We start from the raw sequence: 24,425 nt of genomic DNA on the forward strand, positions 1-24,425 counted from the left end.
GACGTGAAAGCCTCTATGCATGTTTGCGCTTGCCTAGTTTATTAAAGTTTTTTTAAATATTTTGTTTTAATTGCTAAATAAAGTATTATTTTGAATAAAAGTAACTATTACTGTTTTAGAATATATTTGTCTAAAGTTTTGTGCGCTATGCTATTTTGCAAGTTTAACATTTTACTATTAGAACGCAACTAATAAGTGTTGATAATTTTAGTTCTAAAAATGTTTCAATCTAAGCTGTATTTTGTATATATATATATATAAAATAAGGTTATTATTCAAACTTGAACACTTTCTACAGAGCCCACTTAGGGCTTTTAAATAATCTATTGGAAAAGTACGATTTTAAAAATACTGGTACATATGTTTCGTAAAGCTAAGCGCTTTGATCATCAGCCAGTTCAATTTATAACAAAAAGAATTTTACTAAACATAGATGCAAAAGTTGTACAAAAAAAACAAAAAACAGTATGACGTAAAATTGTGCATAACAAAAATTCAGTACAAAAATCGATCTTCCATCTAACTAATCAAACAACTAAAATTAGCAAAAACACCACTTAAATGACTATAAAATATTTTAAAATTTTTTGTAAATTAACATATTGTATATTGTAAAATACAATAAGTTTTGAAATATTTTGTGCTCTATTTATGAGAAAATTTTTACCATTTATAAACTTTTTAATTTCTCTTCCCCCGCACAACAACCAAAATCTAATATTGATCATAGACAACGGATCAAAGATTGTATATAATGACTTTTGTTTTTGAAATGTCTCGTTTTATGTAATGCACTTAATGATTTTTGTAACTATGTTTTTACATGACCTATGCGTTCAGACGAATTTTAATTTCTGTCTATAGTTATTCCTAAATACATATAACAATTTGTTTTTGCACATTAAGATTTTTTTGTTAGGTGTCGAGGCGTACTTTTGAAAATTTATGTGTCTATCCAATATCCATGCGCTCTACTATAGATTTTATTTGTGTGATATTATAATGATTGGTTTTCAAAGCTAAAAGTTCTACTAGAAATAATTTACTTATAAACGTAGCAGCTTAAATATTCTAATTATACAAAATAAGGTTTTGTTGAATAACGTTTAACTTATTCTGTGAGTATTTCATGAAGTTAATCACAAAATGGACACAAGTAAGTTAAAATAATCTAACTTCTTAAAGAAAAGACATTAAAAATATAAAATGATGGGTGAAGGTGGTCTACCTTAATTTTTACAAGTTAATTTTATGTTGTAGAGTTTTATCTGAGCTATCAGCAATTCAAAAAAGTTAAAAGTAGCATTTGAGTTATAAGCGATCAAAGTCGGTGTGCTCAATAGGTTTCTAATAGAAAACGCAAACCAAAAACGCGCAAAATACCGTTTTATGAAAAATCTACCATTTTCTTAACTTTTTAACTAATCCTCTTAAAACTCTACAGAAAGTCCATCACTAATATTAAAACAGATTTGATGCAGAATTTTATTATATTAAAAAAAAACGAAACTTTTATTAAAAAAAAAACCACCTGTTTTACTTGTTTTATAATTTCTTTATGATATTTCTAAAATTAAAATTTTTAAAGTGAAACTTTAATCTATATAAGGAAAGTTTCCTAAACGTTAAGATCTCTAGGTCAAAAAATATAGGTAAATAAGTTTTTAGTGATTTTTTAATTTTCCTAAAATTTACCTAAAAAGTTAAATAAAAACTTTAAAAAAAATAACAATATCTTAAATATTAATCAAATTTTTAATTCTATAAAAACTGGTTTGTACTTTGTACTCAAAGCTTTTATACAAGAACCAATTACAAAAAAAGCTACTTTTTTTTTGTTAATACTCTTCTCAAATTTTTAGTGCTGTTTTGAAACCAAACATCATTAAATGCTTATGTGTTATCCTTTTCATTTCTGCTGTTTGATAATTTTTACTTACAAAAAATTTTATACTTACAAGAACAAAGCTGCTTATCCAAACTTATACCTAACAACACACATGACATTGAAGTTTGATTCATAACTCAACTTGTTGTTCTTCAATTGGTTTCGTTACTTCATTCAACTGATTATTTTTGTTTTTCGAGTTGCTTCTTGATCTCAAGATCTTCAGAATTTATTACAAAAAATATTTTGTTCCTTTGCAAAGTTATGATTAAAATAGATAAAATTTTAGATGAAGTTTAGATTAAAGCATACCTGAAATAAACTGTATACAATAGATGTTATACTTGTAAATTTACTTCTACTTTACTGTGAGTAAAAACTATCGCTTTATGAGCTTGTAAAAGAAATGAAATAAAGATATTTAAAATTAGTAGTATGCATATAAACTAAGTGGAATCCTTACTGCATTGTTTTAATAAAACAAACAATTAGATTTCTTTAGCGTCCTCTGCAGCTGACCAACGTGCTCATCACAATCGCAAAGATCCCCCGTCCCGAAACTTGTACTCAGCGGTCTACCACTAACCCTGTACGCGCAAACTAGCAGGTAGTTGGCGCTGCGGAGCGTGTTAGGGTCGATTTTGACGGTGATTTCCCGCGTTTTATCGCACCCCGCCTGCCCCAACGATTTTATGATGTTGTTGAATTTTAATTTTGATAATGAATCAGTTTTTCCGATCGTAGCATGTCAAGTTTTTTGTTTTGGCGCGTTGTATCGCACCCCGCCTGCTTTAATTTGCTCTTGAACATTATTTATATAATCTAAGTGGCTGTTTCTTATCTTATACTACTTAATCGTTTAATTGCTTATCTTTAATTACTAGCCGTCAAAGTTTATTTATATTCAACAAAGGAACTATTTGATACAGTTTATTGCTTTCGATAAACTTAAACAGTTTGAATAGTTCAGACACAAGTTGAGACATTTTTTTTACTCTTTAGAAACAAATAAAACTAACACAACATAACAATATGCTCACAACTCAATACTTTAAGTTTTATGTTGTTTCTAAGGAGGTTTATCAGCGCTCTGCCGTCTGCATAGTTGCTATCGTGGGAAAACCCCAAGGTAAAGTCTCCTCAACCCCACAAGCTGCTCGCAGCTCACCATGAACGGGTTCTTGTTGACGTACACCTGTTTTAAAGAAAATTTTAAAGTTTTATTAAACTTGTACTTCTTTTTGACAAAAAAAAAAAAAAAATTTTTAATTACTATCGAGAATAATTAATCAAACCGAAAAGAAGGCGTATGTTTTTGAGTACGACAGATATTTTTTTTCATAATTCCCATCAAACTGGTGTGAGATGAAAGGACTTGTTTCAATTCTTTCGTCATTTGCAGTTCGGCGATTTCTGCTTTGTTTTCCTAACATCTAAAAACATTGCTAAATCTCATTAATTAAAAAAATAAATTACCAGTAAAAATGAGCATTAATATTTTAATTATAGACAAATAAAAACTAGTTATAATGGAAGTTAAACTATTTTAAACAACTCAATGATGTTTATCTGGTAGGCATTAATAAGATGTTTTAAATTTATTTTATATTAACAATTTTGTTTAAAAGTTGAATAGTAGTAAAGTATTTTTTTATTACAGTTCTAATATTTTGTGTTCTTTGTTATTAAACATAAAGCTGCCGCTTTTTTTGAAGCACACTTAAACAGTTTTTCTAAATAATCAAACAACCAAGCATTAAATGAAGTCAGTTTTTTAAACACATCTATACCATCGTATTTAATCAACAAAAACTAGTTTGGTGTCGTTACCCTCACCACTACCTTGTTCGAGTTGTGATTGGCTGGTGACGTCGATGACGTATCACTCTGTGACGTCACACTGCAGTTGTGAACAAAGTAGTCGATCCATTCTTGTGTGGGCAGAGTGCCCAAGTGCTTTGTTAATAAGTCTTTTATCGTCATATTTTTGTGACTATTAATGCGTACAGAAAAAATATTTTTTTCCTAAGGTTTTTTTCATTTGTATGAATTAATATTCAAAAGCTGGGGTGAATTTCGTTTTATCAATAAAAATTTTTTAAAACTTTCATTGACAAAGCAGCTGTATGAACAAATAACATAAATTAATTTTTTTATAATTAAGAGTATTCAACTTTTTAAAATAAGTTGTTTAATAAAATGACTTTACAAGATAGAGAGTTTTCAAAAAATTTAAAAAAATGTTTTATAGTAATATATTTCTAATTTGTTTTAGTAATTGTTTCAGTAAACACTTTAAAGATGTAAGAATTAAAAACTGTGTGACAGGCACAGGACCTAAACTTATTTCTTATATGCATTTTCGTTAGAAATGTTTAAATTTTTATAGAACATAAAATTCTATAATCTATGCATTTTTTTTCAAGTAATTTATTCTAAACAACTTTAAAACATATTTATTTTGAGTAGATGCAAAATATGTACGAAGACACTTTTAAACGGGTTGATTTTTATATCCCTTTTTTATAACTAGTCTTTATTCATTTTTTTTTATTTACTATCACTGTTACCCCTAACCCTTACCTCAAACGGTAACTTTTATTTTCTTTTTTTTTTTTTTTTTGTTCGTTTATTTTTATCTTTCTGTTACGATTTCTTTTTTTTACTGCAAAACTGTTACTTTAATTATTGTTTTCTTTTTGTTTTTATTATTACTGTTACCACTAACCCTTACCCTCGGTCGGTAACTTGAACTTTTTTTTATACTAACTATTTATTTTATTACCTTTTTTACCCATAATTTTCGGTCGGTATCTTTTTTTTTGTTATTTAACTGTTTTCTATTTATTTATTTTTTCCGTTATTGATCTTATTTTTTACTCTCGTGTAAAATGACTTTTCGTTCAAAATTGATTCTTCGTGCAAAAGTGTCTTCGTGGAAAAGTGTTTTATCAAAACTGTCCTTGTACAAAAATTTTTTTTCGCGCAAAATTGTCTTCGTGCTTATTTGACCCGTTCCCAAATAACATATCTATTAACCAACGAACCGTAAAAAGTCTACTCAAATGTTCATATGTATATACTTTTACCTAGATTTTAGAGACCATAAAATAACTATCGCAAGTTTGCAATCTTTGGTTTAGGTATATACCAACAAAAATACTAAACACAACTGAAAACAATTCGTTACTTTTTTTTTCATGTTATATAATCTTCACATAGGTAGTTAATACGTAGCCTATTCATTTAAAAATTCTTTCTGTGGAACTTTACATTTTCTTTCTACTAGGCTATTCTATTTAAATAATATATGCATAAAAAAACAACAGAAAAGTAGACGGCGCGTTGACAAACGCTTTAAATATTTATTTGATCGACAAGTAAATAAGAACATTGGTAACTTTCTACATCTGATTACTGTAAATATTTTTGTTATTTTTTTGATACTCAAGTACAAATAGTTAGAAAAAACTTAAGGTCAATTATCTTACTAAAACTTAAATGCTTTAGTTTTTCAATTAACTTAGGTGTCGTATTAATGTTTTGATCAAAAAAAGTCAATAGTTTAAAAATGAGCATTAATTATTTTAAAAATAAAAGGATTAATGTAGTTTAAAAGCATTTATAGCAAAAGTTAAGTATCAATTAAAGATCAAACAGTCAGGATCAGTTAAAAAACAAGAATTAAGTAGTTCAATGAATAGTTTTTAAATTAACTGCTGTAAATAAAAAAAGGTTAAAATAATTTTGCTAAAACATAAGGAAAACTTTATGTATTATTTATACATTAATTACGATTAGTTTATTAAATCGAAAAAAGAATTTAAATTTTACAGTAATAAAAATTTAAGTAGTTAAAAAGTTTGTTAATTAAACAAAATAAATATTAGTTTTTAAAGTGGATATTGTTTATTTTTTTCTAATGTTTTATTTAACTTTTGATGTAGGCACAAGCAATAAAAAAAATAACACTGGTCTCAATAACATCATACAGCCAGTTACTCCAGCTGTGATAAACAGTTAAAGTTAAGAATAAAAATATTGTAGTTATACAATGTTATACTTCCAATAAAAAATACTTCTAACACGTAAGAAAAGTTAACTTAACTTAATTCTTTACTAAAAATTTACATTTACCTTTACATTATCAAAAGAGTGTTATTATATGTTATAAAAATTTTTTTTAGATAATTATAGAGCCAGAGCTTTATATAATCATATATTATTAAATAATATTAATAATATCATTTTATTAATCATATTTTATTAAATATGATAGTTTAAAAATAACATCCAAGCCTATTGTTTACGTATTCTAGTTAAGTAAATATTGCATACTTTTGTAATGAGAGTTTTAATACTTAGATACAACGTTAATGGTGCATTTTTTACACTTTTGTATTAATTAAAAGTTTAGTAATCAGTAATAATTAAATTTCAACTAATCATTCCGTATTAGATTTACAATCGTTAATTAATAAAAATATTTCTATAAAAACTTATAATTTTCAAAAAATTAACAGATTATTACCAATACATCTACTTAATGTTCGTAGTCATAAATACTAATGACAATAATAATGCTGTTGTGCTACACCTGCCAAGCCCTAAAACTATTAGAGAACTTAAAGCTGCATATAAGAAACAGCTCGGCAGTGTTAGCAAAGTCCATTTTTACTACGAAGAGCAGTCTTTCCTGCATGGTACATTATCAGTTTCAAATGAACGTGTTTTGTATGCGAAGTTCTTTAAAGACAACCAGTAAGCATGATAAAAATGCAGCTTATCCCGATACCAATGGAAAGAAAACAGTTCAAATCAATGGAAATTTAACCAATGAAGCACCTGAAGTTCAACAAAAAGTTGATAACTATAATGTTATAGAAGATGAACCTCATTTTGAAGAGTTGTATGCGAACAAAAGTTCTATTAAGTATCTCGGTGAACGAGAAAAGTCTGATTGGATCGAGTACTTGAGACGTTTGCAGCAACAGGGCCTCAAGTGGAATAACAACGTAGTACAATGTTTCTACGACAAAAACCACAGAAATGGTTTTAATAACCTCACATACTACAACTTGTGGTATCTTGTACACCAACGAGGTTGGCTTGATGACGTAATAGTCGACTGTGTTCTGTCATACTGTTTTAAAAACAAACATATAGGCTTTATAGGGACTGGCATAATAAAATTGATTGAAAACAATATGGTTGAAACTCCATTCACAGATGACAAGGACGGATATGTGGCTGTGAAAAACGTTGATGACTATCACTGGGTGTTCGTGTATGCCAGTTACAAAGACAAGACTTTCTATGTTGTGGATCCGCAGCACGGAAGCGAAGCGTCCTGCTCAAAATCACTCGTTGCTAAACTGAAATCAAATTACCGCAACGAAACTTGAACGGGTTTAGTGTCGAACAAATCGAGCACACTACGCAAGGTGATTGGTGGAACTGCGGTGTTTATTGCATCGAGTTCGCGTTGAAAGTGCTCCACAGTTATCCAGACACACCGGCAGATTTGTTTGTTGAAAAGAAGGACTTGAATGCGTACAGGCAGTACTACGCTGCTCTACTACTCGGACTTTCGGAAAAGATCCGGTCAGATCCTGAGAACAAAGTTATTGTCCATGAAAAGGAAAAGTTAGAAGAGAAGTGAAAATTTTACAATCATGAAAAAACATTCCTGATGAAGAAATGAATACAGAACCCTTCGGTTGCTCTTAGTCCATCACCTTGTATGAGGAGGTCATTTCTATCTTTTATAAATAATTGTGTTTTAGTTGAGTGTTTGCATTATGTATTAATATTTGAACTTTACATTAAAAGTTTACAAAAAGTTTGCTCCTTTTTTGACTTTACTTGAACTTATACGTTAATTCTGTGTATGCATTATTTTTACTTTATAAAACGCTCGCTTTCAGAATAAATTAAAGATATATAACAGTTTTTTGTTGTGTAGACTAAATAGTATATAAAACATACTAACTGTAAAAGGTTGTTAAAGTAAAATAGTTCTTTAGAAACAGATTGAATTGTAATATGTAAGAAAGCACACTGGTGCTAAGTTGACTTAAAAAATTGTTTAATCATTACAAAATAAACTGAACGGTCAAGGTTCAAAAAAAGAAGGTTTTTACGTTTGTAGATATGTATAAAGTAACTGAGCTTATTCTCTGTTACTATTGTGCCGGAGTTAGATAAGGTTTACATTGACGACAAATTATTTCTTCACTTTTATGCAAGCATCTTGAAAACTTTAATAAAAGTGTGTACAGTTAGAATAATTCTTTTTACTTTTTCATAAAAATTTCCAGTAACTAAAGGCTGCTGGGGTGGCTTTTAATAAAAAAATCTACTTATAAACAAACCTTATTAAATTAAAATTTTAAATAAATATTCAAATAATAAAAGATTTCAATAACCTGTTTAACTCTTTATGCATAAGTTTTAAGTTTAAGGTTTTATGTTGTCCATTTTAGCAAAAAGTTGTTAATATAATTTTAGTATACATTCTAACTAAAGACGTAGTAGTTTTTGGAATATATTTCTATTTAATAATTTATTTGGATAAATATTTGTATTATTCAATTTTGGACAAACTATAAAAGGCAAAATAAAAACTTGAAAGTAGTTTCACTTTAATTTTTGGAAACTTAGATTCTTGAATGATATGTTTTTTTGAAATTATTTTAAAATTATTTGAGTTAAATTAATATTGAAATTTTAAACTATTTATAGTAATAAGTTAGTAAGTTGTATATAAATGTTAATTTTCTATTTCCCATTAATGCTATTTGCATATTTAACTTGTGTCGTTCTTCCCAATTTGAGTAAAAGTTTTGTTTTAGTATATAATCAACTAATGACATGTGAATTTTTTAATTTATTTAAATTTTTTCATGGAGTTTTAATATATCTATGTTAGTAAATAGTAGTATAGTTCTTAAATAGAATACAATAAGCTGTTTTCAAAAATAACTAGTTTTCAAATTATTTTTACTCAATTCACAACAAGTTTGCTATGTTGTATAACACACTAAAGAAATATTATTCTTTTAAATTTACTTTATAAAAGTTTTTAACCTGTTTTTAAATAAACTTTGAGCTATATTTATTTTTATTTATTTAATTTTTCAAAAAACTTTTGCAATAGTTTTCACAACTCTCATTTCTGCACTGTAGTTTTAATCGACTTCTTTAAATACAACCTTGTTTTATGCTACTTTCATTATAAACTACAAAAACATCGGCGAGAGTCTGAAGACTTTTAAAATTGATAACTACAGGTTTTTAAGCCTGATGAGTCCTGAAAGACAAAACTGATCTCAGTCTACCGAAGGCTTGTGGTCTGATGACTGAACTGGCATGATCAAACCTTTTGCTAACTTACACTACAAAATATAGTATAACTATTAGTTTTTGTAAACTTGGATCGATTTAATACATTTTAAAAAATAAACAAACCACGTAGTAATAATTTAACTAGAGACTTTTATTTAAGAAGTTGTTAATACAGTAAATTAAATGATTACATTTTCTAGAGTTAATTGTTTCTTTTCCTAAGTAAAATTTTTTTGAGTAATCTACCATAACATACTTGTATGTTTAAAAATATATTTTAAGTAGCAACATGGGCAAACGTTTCTGTAGAGTAAATATTCTTTTATGTTATAAATAATTCTTTTATTTAATTCCTAATACTGTTTGTGTTTTTTAGAAATTTTGAACCTTTTTTAAAACAAATTAAGGTATTTTTACTTTAAATTATTTTTTTTTTGTTGTACTTACAGTTTATCTGGTAATACGTTTTATGGGAAAATATTTTTACTGCCTTTAATTTATAAATTTCTTACAGAGTTATGCGATAAACTTTTTTGTCAAAAACTTTACTAACTAAAACATGTTTCTAAAACGAAGGTAAAAAATAACTTGGTTTTTAAAACTTTTATAACAATTGTTTAACATTTTATTAAACGAATAAATAATACATTTCTAATTTGTTATTTGCTTAGATTTATACTAAAAGTTTTATGGCTTATTTCAAACTTACACATTTTAACTATTTTTCTAAGTTCTATTTAATTGTATGTTCTGTCCAACAGGGTAAAGAAAAACAATATATGATAAGATTCTAAAGTATTTATATTTTACATTTATTTTAAAGTTAGTTTTTCCGCTTTTATGACATAGTGTATATAGAATCATTAAAGAAAACTTAATAAATTCGTGAACTTTGAAAATTAGAAAGAAAATATGTAGTTGCATTAAATAACAATAAGTTTTTTAATTAGAAACTAAAGCAACAACTGCTGAAAGAACTTTTTATTTTTAATAAGAGAGCTAGTTGGAAATAGTTTTTCTGAGTTTTTATCTTACTATATAACAAAAGTTTCTTATTTTTGTGCAAAAGCTACTTAAGGTTCGGTAAATAAACAACTTAAATTTTTAGGTAGTGTAATCTAAAACATTATTTGGTATGGTTGTAAACATTTTTATTCTACTCAAAAAGAGTTTTTACTTCTATTCGAATTTAAAAGTGTTGATCATTGATACATCTTACTTGTTTAATTTTTGCTTATTGTTGAATAAGAAAGACTGAGTAGTTGGAATATGATGTTTTCAGAAATTAAATTTTGGTAATTAACTGAAGTTTAAGTTAAGTAAGTAAATAGTTGGTTGAAATTTTAAAACTAGTTATTTCTATATTTTTGCAAAGCTTTTAGAACATATGGCTTTTAAATAACTTACAGTTTATATAAGAAAGTTAAGTCTTCAAAGTCATAAAAGGTTTATTTGAAAACTGCTTTAAAATTTTTAGTAAAGTATTTATATTGAAAAGCTATATCAATTTATTAAATTAATCTAGAGCAGTACATATTTTTCTTCCGGTTTAAATATTTTGTTAAGTTAGTGATTGCTGTAAGAACTATGGTAATTTAAATAAACAATAATTATGACTGAACAGATTTTATAAACAAGCAAAAAGTTGTATAACTTTATTCAATTAGATCTAAGCTTTAAATAATACAATTTTATATCACAGTAAAATATATTAAGTTAAGTTTTATACTTTTTGTTAGTATTCATTTATATTATTAAAATACATTATGTGATTTGTTTTTTACTAACTTTTTTACTTCAAATTTAAAGTGATTTTATACAACTTTAAATTTCTTTTTTTGTGTAGTAAGATAATTTTGTAAAATTTCATAAAAGTTTTACTTTAGTCAACTTTTAAAGTTCAAAAAACAAGCAAATTGTTTTGCTTAAAGTTCCAACAGTCATTATTTTTTAAGGTTAAGAATGCTAATTACGTCACTCTATACTTAAAAAATAGTAAATTATCAGAGATTTTTAGCTATATAAAGAAATAATTCTTAGAAAGATCATACAAATTAATTTACTTTTGGCTACAAAATTTAGCCAAATGATAGAAGGCTTTAAAGTCTATAAGTAAAAATAAGCTTTACAAACTAAAGTTGTACTTTGGGGAATTTTCACTATTCCTTTTGTTTTCCAATTCCTATATATATATAGTTTTTATAGTTACATGTACAAAATTTAATGAACTTGAGGAATATAATCTGGTAAGTATAAAATAATTTAATTTAATTTCTTAAGAAACATTTAAATGTTATCAATCCTACATGTGTTTAGTATGGATACGAATAGGATTTATATTTGTTAGTTTTCATTTGAAAATTGTTTTTTCATGTTAGATTTTGGTAACTTGTTTCTTGTTGTTTCTTGTGTATATTAATTATGTTTTTTCCTCTATTGAGATAAATATGAGATTGTTTGCTGATGATGCAAGCTTAAGCTACCAACATAGTGACCCTTAGTATTTAAATGAAGTTATTAATAAGGAGTTGGTTAAAGTTGATAAATGGTTGCATGATAATAAACTTTTTGTTAATTATTCAAAAACAAAGTTTTTGCTTTTCAATAAAGCTTCAAAAAATTTTGAATTTAGTGTGAAGGTTAATGGTTTTCTTATTAAGCAGAAAATACTTGGGTGTGGTTTTGGATGATAAGCTCAAGGTTGCCACAAGGTCAGGAAAAGTCAGGAAATCAGAAAAAGGCAGGAAAAAATAAAAAAGATTACAAAAGTCAGAGAAAAATGGGGGTTTTTGAAAAAAAGTCAGGAAAGTTGACAAAATTAAAAAAAAAGTTTGATTTTGTCAGTTTAAGTTGTCAAAGTTCCTTATTTTCCAAAGTCTTCAAATGGTAGAAAATTAATTAAAAGTCCGTTAATGTCAGACTAAAATTGCAAAATTTTTCTATAAATTTACAAAATTATTTAATTCTAATGCCTTCATCTGGTATTAATTAATAAAATATCCTTTATAAAACTGCAAAATTTTTCTATTAGCATATTAAAAATGCAATTTTCGTAAACTTTTAAGTATTGATGATCTGTAGCAAGGACACTTCCATAGTAAAACTGATATATACACAAAAGTTTATCTAGCATAATTTTAGAATGAAAGTGTTTTTTGTTTAAGTAAATAATTGAGGCAGCAAAAATGAAGGTAAAAATAAATGAGTGCAAAAAGAAAAGAAATAAAACCTACAAATTGTGGCTAGATTTAAAGAAAAGATTCTCTTCAACAAGTGTAGGGGAAGCAGATGAGAACGGTCTAAATACAATGAGGCAAATGGTTAGGCAAAACTGCCAAGAAAATAAAGTGGGATGCATACCACATGAAGGAAACCATATCTTTATTAGATGAAGAGGTTGAAGTGCTAATAAAGAAATGGAAAAAATAAATTTTAGTACATAAAAGAAAAAAAAACAGTGTTTGATTAAGTTCTTAATTCTTTTAAGGTTTTAGTTGTAAAAGTTCGTTACTGTTTTAAGATTTTAGTTGTGAAAGTTTGTTATAAATTTAAGGCTTTAATTGTATAAGTTTCTAGTATGTCGTTTTGTTTATTTAGATACATTTATGTTAGGAAATGTTAAAAAGTTGTCTCTTTTTTCAGACAAGCTGTGCTTAAAAGGTAATAATACAAGTATTTTGCTGATAGAGCTGTTTATTGCAAATACATCAATCATACACAGATGGTTCAAGTGATGTAATGGAAGTTTGATGACTGAATTCAGCAAAAAAACTGTTATTTTTAGCTGTATTAAAATTAGATTGAAAGCTTTATATAGTTTGAAGTTTTAGATTATGTAATTTAGAATAAGTTTTAATGAAGAGTTTGATTTAGAAAAGTCAGGAAAATTTTAGTAAAAAGTCAGGAAATTTTTCTCAGCTTGATCTGTGGCAACCCTGGTCTTGCCACATTTACTTGTGATCTTAGATGCTTATCTTGTTAAATAAACAAAAACTGCTGTATACAATAACTGTTTCATAAGTAAACACATTTGTTAAAAATTTAGAGATCAGTACACATTTTTTTAGCATTTACCCTTATCACATTATTCTAAAACCCAAGTGATAATTTATTACAGGTGTTATTGTATTTCATTATGTTTACATGCATACATTAGTTTTTTTTTACATTTTTGTTGAGTACTATGAATTTTAGCTAAGTTTAACTTGACATCTACAGTATATCTCAAATATGTTTCCAACAGGTGTTATGGCACCTGGATGTGTTCAGTCGTTCTTTGAGAAGATTGGAAGGTCACAGGTGCATGGGAAGGTCTATTATGTGCGTTGAATCAGATATTCGATCAGTTTGAGTGCTGAGCACTGGCACCCAATTTTCTGAGGAGCACGCTGGCAATCACTTGTGATAAGGAGAACAGATGCTACTGAGTGTTTTGTTAGTTATTATATTGATATTTAATTTAGTTTTGTTTTAGTTTGTTGTAGATCCCATCTAACATCTAAGTAGTGCTATGTTGTTTTTTATATATTTAAGGTAAATGTGTATTGTGCACCCTTTCAAATAGATTTTTATGTAAAATCAAGTATTTATGATGTGGTCAAACCTGTTTTAATAAAAAAACTTATATTTTTAAACTATAATGAGCTGACAAATGTTTGCTGAACTCTAAATATAATATTGTGTAGGTAGAACTAAATAAAAAGAGCATATTTAGAGTGTTGCTTTAATATGTTGCATAGATGGAGCCCTTAATATTTATTTATATATATAACTAAGTGAGATTATTATATGATAACTAGACATAAAAAAAGATAGCTGACACTAGTATGTTTTAAGATAAAATACCAGGATGTGACTTAGGAAAGATTTATACTATTTTTTTTCTAGCTTGTTATGCTTAAAGTAATCAAATCACTGGCTTTTATTGTAAAACTAACAACAAACAATAATATTTATATACTATCTTGGTACAGGACTTCCACTTCACAGAGGACGGTGATGAGAATAACAAGGACATGTGCACTTCAACCCACAGAAAGTTTGGCATGACTGTTGTTGAACATTACGTTTGTCCCTGTGGGGCCACAAGTGAACCATTGGGTTACGTGGAACTTGTCCATTACGTGGCTGCTACTGCATTGTGGTATGTGCAAATGGAATTATGATAATAAATTAAAAAGAAAGTTACAATTTTTAACATAACTTGCAAAACTTATATCCATGGAAAATGATTAAAGATTTGTTGTATAAGTTTAATAAAACAATATAATAATCAAAATATATGGTATGTATTGTTGATGTGTGATATATTGTGGGTATAAAAGCAAAGAATCATGATATTTATTTTAACATTAAATAAAGTTCATTCTTTGCTTTTAGTGAAACCATAATCTAGTTGTAAAAAAATATCTTATAGTTATTAAAATATCTTAACACATAAAAGTTTGATTTTAACATTTTATAGTTTATTTAATTTGAAAAACAAATTTTAAGCTGCAGAAATAAACATAAAAAATAATTTTATTATATTTTTGCCACAATTTTATTGGAATTTTATAGATATGTGTTAAAATTTGTTAATATAAAAAAGCAATTAAATTAATGTGAACAAGATGAATTAGTAATAAATCTATATCAGCATAATTTGTACTTACTGGTTTTAGACTCTATCGTTTTAAATGTAATTAAAAAAAAACCAAACAATTTACAGTGAACAAGATGGTATAATACGGGAAAGATATGGTATATGCGAACCTGTTAGTGCTAATATGTTTGATAGATTAGTGAGGAAATCAGATAGTTACAATAATCAGCAGAGTTAGTAGGTATGAATCTGTTTTTTAAACTTTTTTTTACAAAGTTTTGAAAATTCAGTTTATAATTATCAAAAAATGTCTTTATTTTGCTAAATAAAGAGTGAGACATACAACTTTTAAATATAAATGTAATTTATCTACAATAGAGAGTAGACGTAACTAGATATATATATATATACAACATATTGCTGAGATTAAACCTGAGTAAGCTCGATATACTTTATTAACCGTTTTGATCTATCACCACACAGTCATATTGTTTTCTTACATTTAAAGAGCAGACAAATCAAATATATGCTGTTAATGTTGCTAAAGCTATCTAACAGTATATATTGAGTTCAATCATTTTATGACAACTTTAACACAGTCAAGATGTGGTACCAAACTAGCGGGTGAAGTACGTCGTGTTCTAATGAACGATGCTGATGTTATCACTTTGGTATCACTTGGCAATGTGAACAAGCTAGCAAAGATGTAATTGTGAAACTCTTACACATGCTTGGCACTACTATTAGATTGCCTGACGTGAGTTGTTTTTAAGATATTCATTTTTTATTCAAATTATGTAGATATGTTTTTTTATTCAAAACCAAATAACCACTTTTTTATGTATCTTTAAAGTTTAATATCTTACAATAAATCTACAGAAACAGTACTTAATGGGAGTTAAAAATTTTAAAGTTAGAAAGTTTTATAATTTTTTCATGCTAAACTAGCACTTACAATGGACTTAACGTATTTTTACACAGTTATTCAACACAACAATGAACGAAGGAAAGTCGCAGAATCCGCTCTTGTTAGTTGGTAGTGTTATTACCGTAAACATTATTCCACATTCTTCTTTTACAACAAATTAAACATGTGGATTTATTTCGATGATTCGCAAGTTATTGAGGTTAGTTGTTAAAGTTGTATTATATTTGATTTTAAACTTGTTGTGTTAATCAAATATTTATGTAGCTTGTCAAAGGTTTTTTGAAATATTTTAGATATATAACAACAATTTATTTTTTTTTTGTTTCATTAACAGCCTAAATAAAAAAAATAACTATACTAAACAAAAGTCTTATATATAAAAGACTCACATTTAAATAACCTTGAACTTGTAAACTTTTTTGAAATTAAAAATTTATTTTAATTAGTATCATATCATACTTGTTTTTGCATAAACACCTTTTTAGGAAATTGACATCAATTGGGAATTGAAAGTTTTAATTAGATTAAAAATGATCCTAAAATAGTGTCTTTTAAAACTAATCTAATCTTATAGTATTTTAATGATGATATATTCTATCAGTTTACTTATTAAAGCCTAATGATATTTAAAACAATATTTCAATCGTAGCATAATTTTTATTTAAAATGAATAATACTAAAACAAGTTTATGTTTTATACAGCTCGATTTGAAAAACTTCATCAAGTTAAACTGCACTCAAAATACAAATAACGAACTAAACAATTAACATATAGTAAATAATTAAAGTACGTAACAGATGAACCAAACGGAGAATATTTGGAGGATTACAAAATACGACTTCGCAATACCCCCACCACCTTTACTAAAAAACCCGCCAAAATCAAATCATGTGTCAGAAGAAGATTTTCATTCTCCATGTTGAAATCTTCGTCCAAATTGAGAGTGAAAAGTTCTACAAATGAAGGTAAGGAAACATGAACTGTTGATTTCAGCACCTGAATAACGACATATGAAATTATATTTCAGTGGTAATTTTTTTAATATTAATAAAATGCTATTTTAGTATGTAAGTAAATGATCAAAGCAATTTATCAATAAAAATGTGCATACATGTAAAAACACATATTTAGTTAATTTTTTAATATCTAAAATTTGGAATTTGCTGGAAATAAAATAAATAAATAATGTAAATCAAATTATTAACCTTTACCGTACTAATACAAATATACATTTAATCAATTAAAAAATTTTCAAACCATTTAAAGCTTCGCCCCTGATAGACATGCAACCCCTATCACCGAGGAGCAGGAGTACTCCTAGCAAGTCAAGACCGACCAATGACGTTAAAGATTGCCGCAGAAATCATGTCAGAGATCGCAAGAAGTCACGTGACAATTATGACGTGGTAGACGGTAGTTGTGACGTAACAAAGGTCTCGTACGATTTGGTTTGTATTTATTTATTAACATTTGAACATTTTAAAGTTTAAATTTTGATTTATTCAAACTTTCAAGATTATACCGCCTGACTCACTGCCCAAAAGTCTATAATTTATGCCTGAAAGTTTTACAACTGTCTTTAACATTAATTTACAACTGTCTTCAACATTAACGTTTTAGCTGCGTGATTCTGTTCGCTAGCAACTTATTTTTCAACACAGTATAGTTGTAACTTATTAAAAATTGTATTCAGGTTTGAAATTTACATCGGGTGACAAGCCGAAGTCAAGTCATACCGAAAAACCATCTGAAAAGAAACAACCAATAGTTGAAAAGAAACCAGTAGTTAGTAGTGTTCACAAACCCAGTAAGAAGGAAGATTATGTTGAGCCCACTAAAAGTTCAAGTTGGCACACTCACATAAACCCTTATTCACAACAAAAGAAATATATTGTTAGTTGTTAAGTTTTATTAATAATCAAATATGCAGAAGTACAAAATTAAAACCTAATTTTAATATGTTGGATTATTGTTGTTTATTTTATTGTATGTGTTTGGGTTTTTATAATGTTAGAGTAGGCACAGTTTATACACACTGTAGTTTAAAGTTAATACAATTTTTATTGTTTACTTTTATAGTTGAACTAGTAATATGTTAAACTATGATTTTTTTACGGGTTTTGCCTATAAAGCTATTAAACAAAATAAGATAACATAACATAGAAACACTTGAAATGCTTGAAACAAAAATTTGGTATTTTATAGTAAATCAACTAAAAAGTGTACTCACTACGACATTTTATTTGCACAAGTGTTGTTATATCTTTTATTTAATTGGTGGTTTTGCTAAAAATATTTAAAATTCTAAGTGAGTGTGATTATTATATAAGTAGTTAATCAATGTTGAGAAACTAGCTTTGAAATATTATTTTGACAGTTTTCATGTTAAATGTTTATATGAAAACATTGCTGTGTCAGAATAATTTATTTTGATAGTTTGTGGTTAAACCTATAATTATTCATAATACATTACATACCTTATATAATACAAAGAAAAAGCACTTTTAATATTCTCGGCAAAACTGACCAAAAAACAAAATTTATTTATATTCGTCAGACCTTTTTGAAAAGCCTTAAATTTGGAACGAATTCAAACAATTGACTGTTTGATCAAACTAAATCAATTGTCATTTATTTTGTTACATTACAAACCATTTGTTAATAAAGTAAAATATAAATTTGAAACAAAAAGTCTGTATTGTTACGGTTTTTTTTAATTGATGGTATTGTCACAGCTAAATTAATTCTTACATAAAAATGTTATTTATAAATAACTTGTTTTGTATAGATTGCTTAAGCAAAAAGTACATACAAAAGATTTAGTTTCTAAAATTGATTAATTAGCTTTTAAAAGAAAAACAATTTTTATTTGATTATGATTAGATTTATTTTAGATCATTCTTAAATAATATTTTCTACAACTTTTTTTCCTAAATTTTCTAATTACGTGCATTTGGTAAAAAAATAATTTGTATAGTAGAATCGACAGGGTTGCCACAAGGTCAGAAAATCAGGAAAAGTCAGTAAAAACTAAAAAAAAGACAAAAGTCAGGAAAAAATAGGGGTATTTGAAAAAAGGTCCGGAAATTTAACAAAATTTAAGAAAAAGTTAGATATTAGCAGTTCAAATTTACAAAGTTCCTTTTTTTCCAAAGCCTTCGAATGGTAAAAATCAAGTTAAAATTTTCATGTCAGACTAAAATTGCAAAACTTTCCTAGAACTTTACAAAATTACTTTATTTTCAATGCCTTCATCTGGTATAAATTAATAAAACTGCAAAACTTTTCTATTAACGTATTGAAAAACTACCCTACTTGAACAAGTAGTTTTTGTTAGCTTTTTGGTATTGATTATCTGTGCAGGGTTGCCAAAAAACCTTAAAACCTGGAAAATCCTCGAATTTTTGACATGTGTTAAGTATTAATTGTTAGATTTGACTCAAAAATCTATCATATAAATAATTTCATTTTTCATCATCAAAATCTTTTTCATAAAAAACACATTTAAAGAATCTTCAAGATATCTTTTCCATGTTGTTGTACTATTTAACACAGTTTTTAGCTTAAACTTAAATTTAAACTAAGAATAGACCCTAAAACGTGTAATTTTGAAAACCTGGAGGAAATTTGACAAAAATATTTGGCAACCTTGTCTGTGGCAAGGAAACTTCCATATTGTAACTGTGATATATATACAAAAGTTTATATTGCAGAATTTAAGAATTAAAGTGTTTTTTGTTTATGTGAATATTCAAGTTCTTTATAATTAAGCACTAAGTTTAATATTTTATGTAACAAGTTTATGTATATACTTTACCTTTTTATAGTTTTTTAAAGTTGTTTAAACTTGAATAATAAGTTAAAAGAGAGGCATATACCATTGTAAATTTTTGTAGAAAGTTTTTAAAATAAATAAGATTAGATTTATTTGTTTCAAATTTCATGCTAAATGATATGAGGAAATATTTTATATAACAGATATATAGTTAACATTTTTATTTACTTTTTTACAGTTACTTAAGCATATTCTTTTTAATTTATTTTTATATTAATGGTTTTATATTACATGGTTCAGGTAGTACAGTGCTTCCTCGCTAATCCGGCCAAGTTGGGCAAGATTTTTTAGAAAATACGGCCGGATTTGCCTTTGGCCGGATAAGAACAAAATATCGCTTTTTTTACAAATTATCTACCTTAGTTATATTATGAATGTATATAACAAAACATACTATAAAACTTCTGTTAATTTAATTTATTTTACTTTATTCAAAGAAAAAAGAATTATAACAGACAAAACTAAACGAAATAAAATTTTATAAGTTCAAAATTAATGGAAAAAAACTTCACTGTTTTTTTTTGCCGTTTTAGCAGCTCCAATTAGTCCCAGCTCTTCCTTTTCGGCTTTAAACTTTTTGAACTTTTTTTGGCCTCTCAAAATGTCATTTAAAGTTGACTTACCAATGTTAAACTGGCTCATTATAACAGCTTTAGGCACATTATTGTTTGCCATTTCGCAAACTTTTAACTTGTTTTCAATTGTTAGTTAAACGCTTTTCGTTTCTTTGCTGTCTTATCAATTTTTTAACCAGATATGTTGATTGTAGTATATTAAAGTTTAACTTGCTTAGCAAAGGCAGAAAAATTGCAAATGAATAATAAACAAGTTTGTTGCAACTTAGCGGGAAAAGTATGAAAAATACTGAAGATTATACAAATGATACTTTACTATGACGTAACAATATATTGCTTGCATACTTATAAAACGTAAATTGAATACTTTTTCGAAGTAAAATGAAATTAAACGCTAAAAAAGCTAAAGTAAATAAGTCGACTTCTCGACTAAAACCGGCCGGATTAGCGAGGAACCGGATTAGCGAGGACCGGATTAGCGAGGAAACACTGTACTCTAAAAAACTAAGAGAACAATCTATATAAGTATTACATGTTTTCGATAAATATTTTTACTTTTAGATATAAATTACCTTTAGGTTATTTTACAACTTTTATGCTAAGTCTGACTATATTTTGCTGGTAGAGCTGTTTATTGAAAATATATCAATCATACACAGATGGTTTAAGTGATGTTTTGGAAGTTATATGATTGAATTTAGCAAAAAGCTGTTGTTTTAACCTGTATAAAAATAAGATTGAAATCTTTAGATAGTTTCAAGTGTTTAATTATGTGTTTTATATTTTAGGCGAAAACACTGTTTCCCCTATTTGGTCCTGCTGTAATTTGATCCGTGGAACAATAGAACCACTTTTTGTTGTCTGGGTCGCCATGGAAGAGAAAAAGAAAAACTTTTAGTGCTATAAAGGTAAAGTTTTTTTGTTTCACACTTCTGAATTTATGTTTTTACTTTATTTAATTATTTATCTAAGTAATTTACAAATTTTATGTACACTATTAACGAATTTGAAAATATCCATTGAAATAATAACTTGATTTTATCTATATCACATTTAATGTTAAATGGGTATTGAGACTATTACATTCATTTTGTGTTTAACTGATTTATTTATAAGTACTTACCAATAAAATTTGGTAGATTTAGAATTGCTCAATGAAAAAAATATTTAAATGTGCTGTAAATCGAAAACAGAAATATATGTACAGTTTTTTTTTTATTTTTGGTATTTTTATAAATCTGTAATTCAAGTTAAGCTACAATCTGATTACATCATTGTATTTTTTAAATTACCATTTTAATGATAATTTACAATTGTTGCAACAAGGTTTTCTGTGTAGATAAGGATAGTTTTTTTTTTTGATGCTCGTATAATTTTTTACTTAATTAAATTAATTTAGATATTTTTCAAACATAGATTGTTTATTACATTTACAATTTTGTATTTTCTATTATGCTCTAATCAAAGTTTTTTAATAATTAAAATTTAAGTTATAAAAAAAATTTTCATGTACTAAAATTTTTTATTTTTTTAGAGAAGCTCAATTCACTTCAAATCTAGTCCTGTAGTACAATCAATACCTGTGATCCTAGTTTTAACCAGGTTTTTAATTTAATTATTTAAGATAAAAATGTTGATTTTGAAAATAGCTACTTTACAGCAGAAGTATATTTATTAAATTTAAACATCTTTTAAATGGAAATTTAACTGTAAATCAAATTTAAAATTATTTTGCGTAAAAATCATTGTTAAAGTTGTATAGCTTTTTTAAGTTTTAAATTTTCACATATATTGTACAGACATAATTTACTAAGCTAATTTAATAACTTTTTTTAAACACCAGTAAATACAATTTATGTAATACTAATAATGAAACAAACTTTTTATTTAAATTGCTGATTTACTTATTTTTGATCTGCCTGTTTTGTTAGAGCTCTAATAAGTTTATAGAAAAACTTTAAATGTTTATTTGAAAATACTGTCTCTGTTTTGTTAAATTTTTTAAGTTTAAAGTATTTAAGGTTTTATATTTATTAGTTGAAAACTTATGTATTTATCATTAAAATTTCAACTGATTTTAAGTTTGCAGTCATATTTGATAAAAGCTTTCTTGAAGTAATATAGTATTTTGTTTTAGCTGACTTTTCAATAATAGAGATTTGGGATTTTCAATCAAATTAAGATGTTATTACAAAATATTATTATATTCATAACTAAGTTTTATTTATTTTATTCATGATTATATTGTGTAAAAAAAATTAAATTTTGAAAGGATGTATCTCTAAACTCTTAAATAAAGGTATATCCAAGACATTTGTATGTTTTACTTTTTACAGAAGATATTTTTCAATCATATATGAATGATATTTATGTGTTAAGTATAATTTATCATTTATATAAATAAAAACGTTTTTACTTGAAAACTAAAGGTGTATAAAAACATGATACAAATTATCAATACTTCAACAGGTCTAACGGATTGTTGCAATTTCAACCACCAAATCCACACAAAATTCAAAATTATTCTTGTATGCTTTTATTTTTTCACTAGTGTTTCATTTCGTGCAAAAAATAACGCTTTTGGTCAAAAATAATCGTAAATATAAAATTTAAAGTTTATAAAATAAGATTTTTGAAATTAAAATCCAATTTGTTGCAAAACTTATGCTTACTTATGTTTTTTTTTTTTGGTTGCAAGGCTCAAGCTTGTTTAGGCGTTTTTTGTTTTTTAACAAATCTCAGACTAGTTTGTATAACTTTAAACTTTTAATTAATAATGTTTTTTTTAAAGTCCTTGTGTTAATCATATATTATTTTTATACTTTTGTTTAAAACAACCTATCTTATTCTATTTATTTTACTTCATTTTGAGTTTTGCAAATAATGCTTGATTTACTTGAATGTCTAAAAGTAAGCATTTTTAAGAGTCTTAATTTTTTGATAATTTTTAGGTTGATTATGCAATTTTCTGTTTTACCTTGAAAAAGTACTGACCTTCACTTAGTTTTAAAATTGATTAATTTCCAAGTTCAGTTCCTAGATTTAAACATTGATTTACCTACATACTTTGAATTAGCATGTTAATTGGGTTAGATATTTTACAGAGTGTTAAAGAAAAATAAGTAATTGATAAGTTGGTCCAAAAAAAACTCGATTTATGAAACCTGTATTACCATTTTCCAAATGAATATTTTTTTATTAAAACTTAAACCATTTTTTAAGTTATTAACGTTGATTACTGTTCAACAAATTAGGACATTTTTAAAGTAATCCTAAAAAGTTTATGTTTTTCTGTATTGAACAAAACAATGTAGGAGCACATAATTATTTAATAATAAAAGCCATTATTAGGTTGTTGTAAAGATCTAGAAATTTATTTCAAAAATGTTATACTAAAGAAACTTTCAAATTTTTATTAATGCTTACTTTTTGTAGTTTATATTGATGAAGAACCATTTTGCATTGTTTTACTTTGAAATATAGTTTTCAAATACAAAAAGTTTTGTTGGGTACAATTACTATACAGTAATTTTTTATAAACCTTTTTTCTGAAACTTTTGCTTTTACCCCATGACTTGATTTTTATTAACCCACAAAACTAATACGATCGATACAAAAAAAAATTTTAAAATTGAATTTAGTTCAATATTCTTAACATGATAGGTGTTTTATCCAGGGTCGCATACACTAAGACTAGCTTGGACTTTTTTACTAAATTTGAAATGTTTTATTTTTCTTACAATTTTTTTTATAACAATGTTATTTCTAGGTATCTAAGCTTAATCAACCTTGTTTTTCCACATATTTTTGTCTAACTACTTTTATTTGAATTATTCAATGAACTCTTGTTAACTTTTTGATAGAAAGCTTACACTTTGCTTAATTAGTGGCTACCTTTTTTCTAAAAACTCAACTTTACTTTTTACAGAACTAAGTCTAATGGCTTTAATACTAACACATGACGATTAAAGTTGCTTAAAAACTTTTTAATACCTATGATTACTTGTGTAATAATAGAAAACAGTTATAATTGGTCATGAAGAGACTTCTAAAAAAGTTAATGTCTTAACAATGTTTTTATAATTGAACTGTTTGACCAAAGTTTTGTTATATTATAGTTAGAAAACCTGGAGGTTTTGCTTTTTAAGCTAGTATGAACTTCTAACACTCTATCTTCAGTTCTGTACTTCTTGATAATAACAAATTAAAAAAACAACATAATATCTTTAAACTATTAAAATGCAGTTTATTTAGTTTAAAATGGCTA

At 26.2% G+C, this 24,425-nt stretch overlaps 1 protein-coding gene and 1 long non-coding RNA gene across 2 annotated transcripts; both read left to right on the forward strand.

The window, feature by feature from the left end:
* Positions 1-11,439: 11,439 nt before the first annotated feature.
* LOC145831960 (ubiquitin carboxyl-terminal hydrolase 53-like) lies at positions 11,440-15,893 on the forward strand. Its single transcript, XM_082939317.1, has 6 exons — positions 11,440-11,481; positions 13,479-13,669; positions 14,209-14,378; positions 14,946-15,060; positions 15,419-15,576; positions 15,801-15,893. Exons 3-4 carry the CDS (start codon positions 14,251-14,253, stop codon positions 15,055-15,057), a joined length of 240 nt encoding a protein of 79 aa, XP_082795443.1. The 5' UTR covers positions 11,440-11,481; positions 13,479-13,669; positions 14,209-14,250; the 3' UTR covers positions 15,058-15,060; positions 15,419-15,576; positions 15,801-15,893.
* On the forward strand, positions 15,890-21,756 carry LOC145831961 (uncharacterized). The gene is made up of 6 exons (XR_014369700.1): positions 15,890-15,946; positions 16,546-16,713; positions 17,015-17,196; positions 17,442-17,641; positions 20,947-21,066; positions 21,693-21,756. It is a non-coding gene; the product is annotated as an uncharacterized LOC145831961 (long non-coding RNA).
* The last annotated feature ends 2,669 nt before the right edge of the window (positions 21,757-24,425 follow it).

Source organism: Thalia democratica, chromosome 3, assembly GCF_965202585.1.
Source record: "Thalia democratica chromosome 3, ktThaDemo2.hap1.1, whole genome shotgun sequence".
NCBI classification, from domain to species: domain Eukaryota; kingdom Metazoa; phylum Chordata; class Thaliacea; order Salpida; family Salpidae; genus Thalia; species Thalia democratica.

Excerpts from the sequence above, each read along its gene's own strand:
- LOC145831960 (XM_082939317.1), top strand. The coding sequence starts at position 14,251 with ATGTGCACTTCAACCCACAGAAAGTTTGGCATGACTGTTGTTGAACAT. Across the intron at positions 14,379-14,945 it reads GTGGCTGCTACTGCATTGTG|TGAACAAGATGGTATAATAC; the intron begins GTATGTGCAAAT and ends AACAATTTACAG.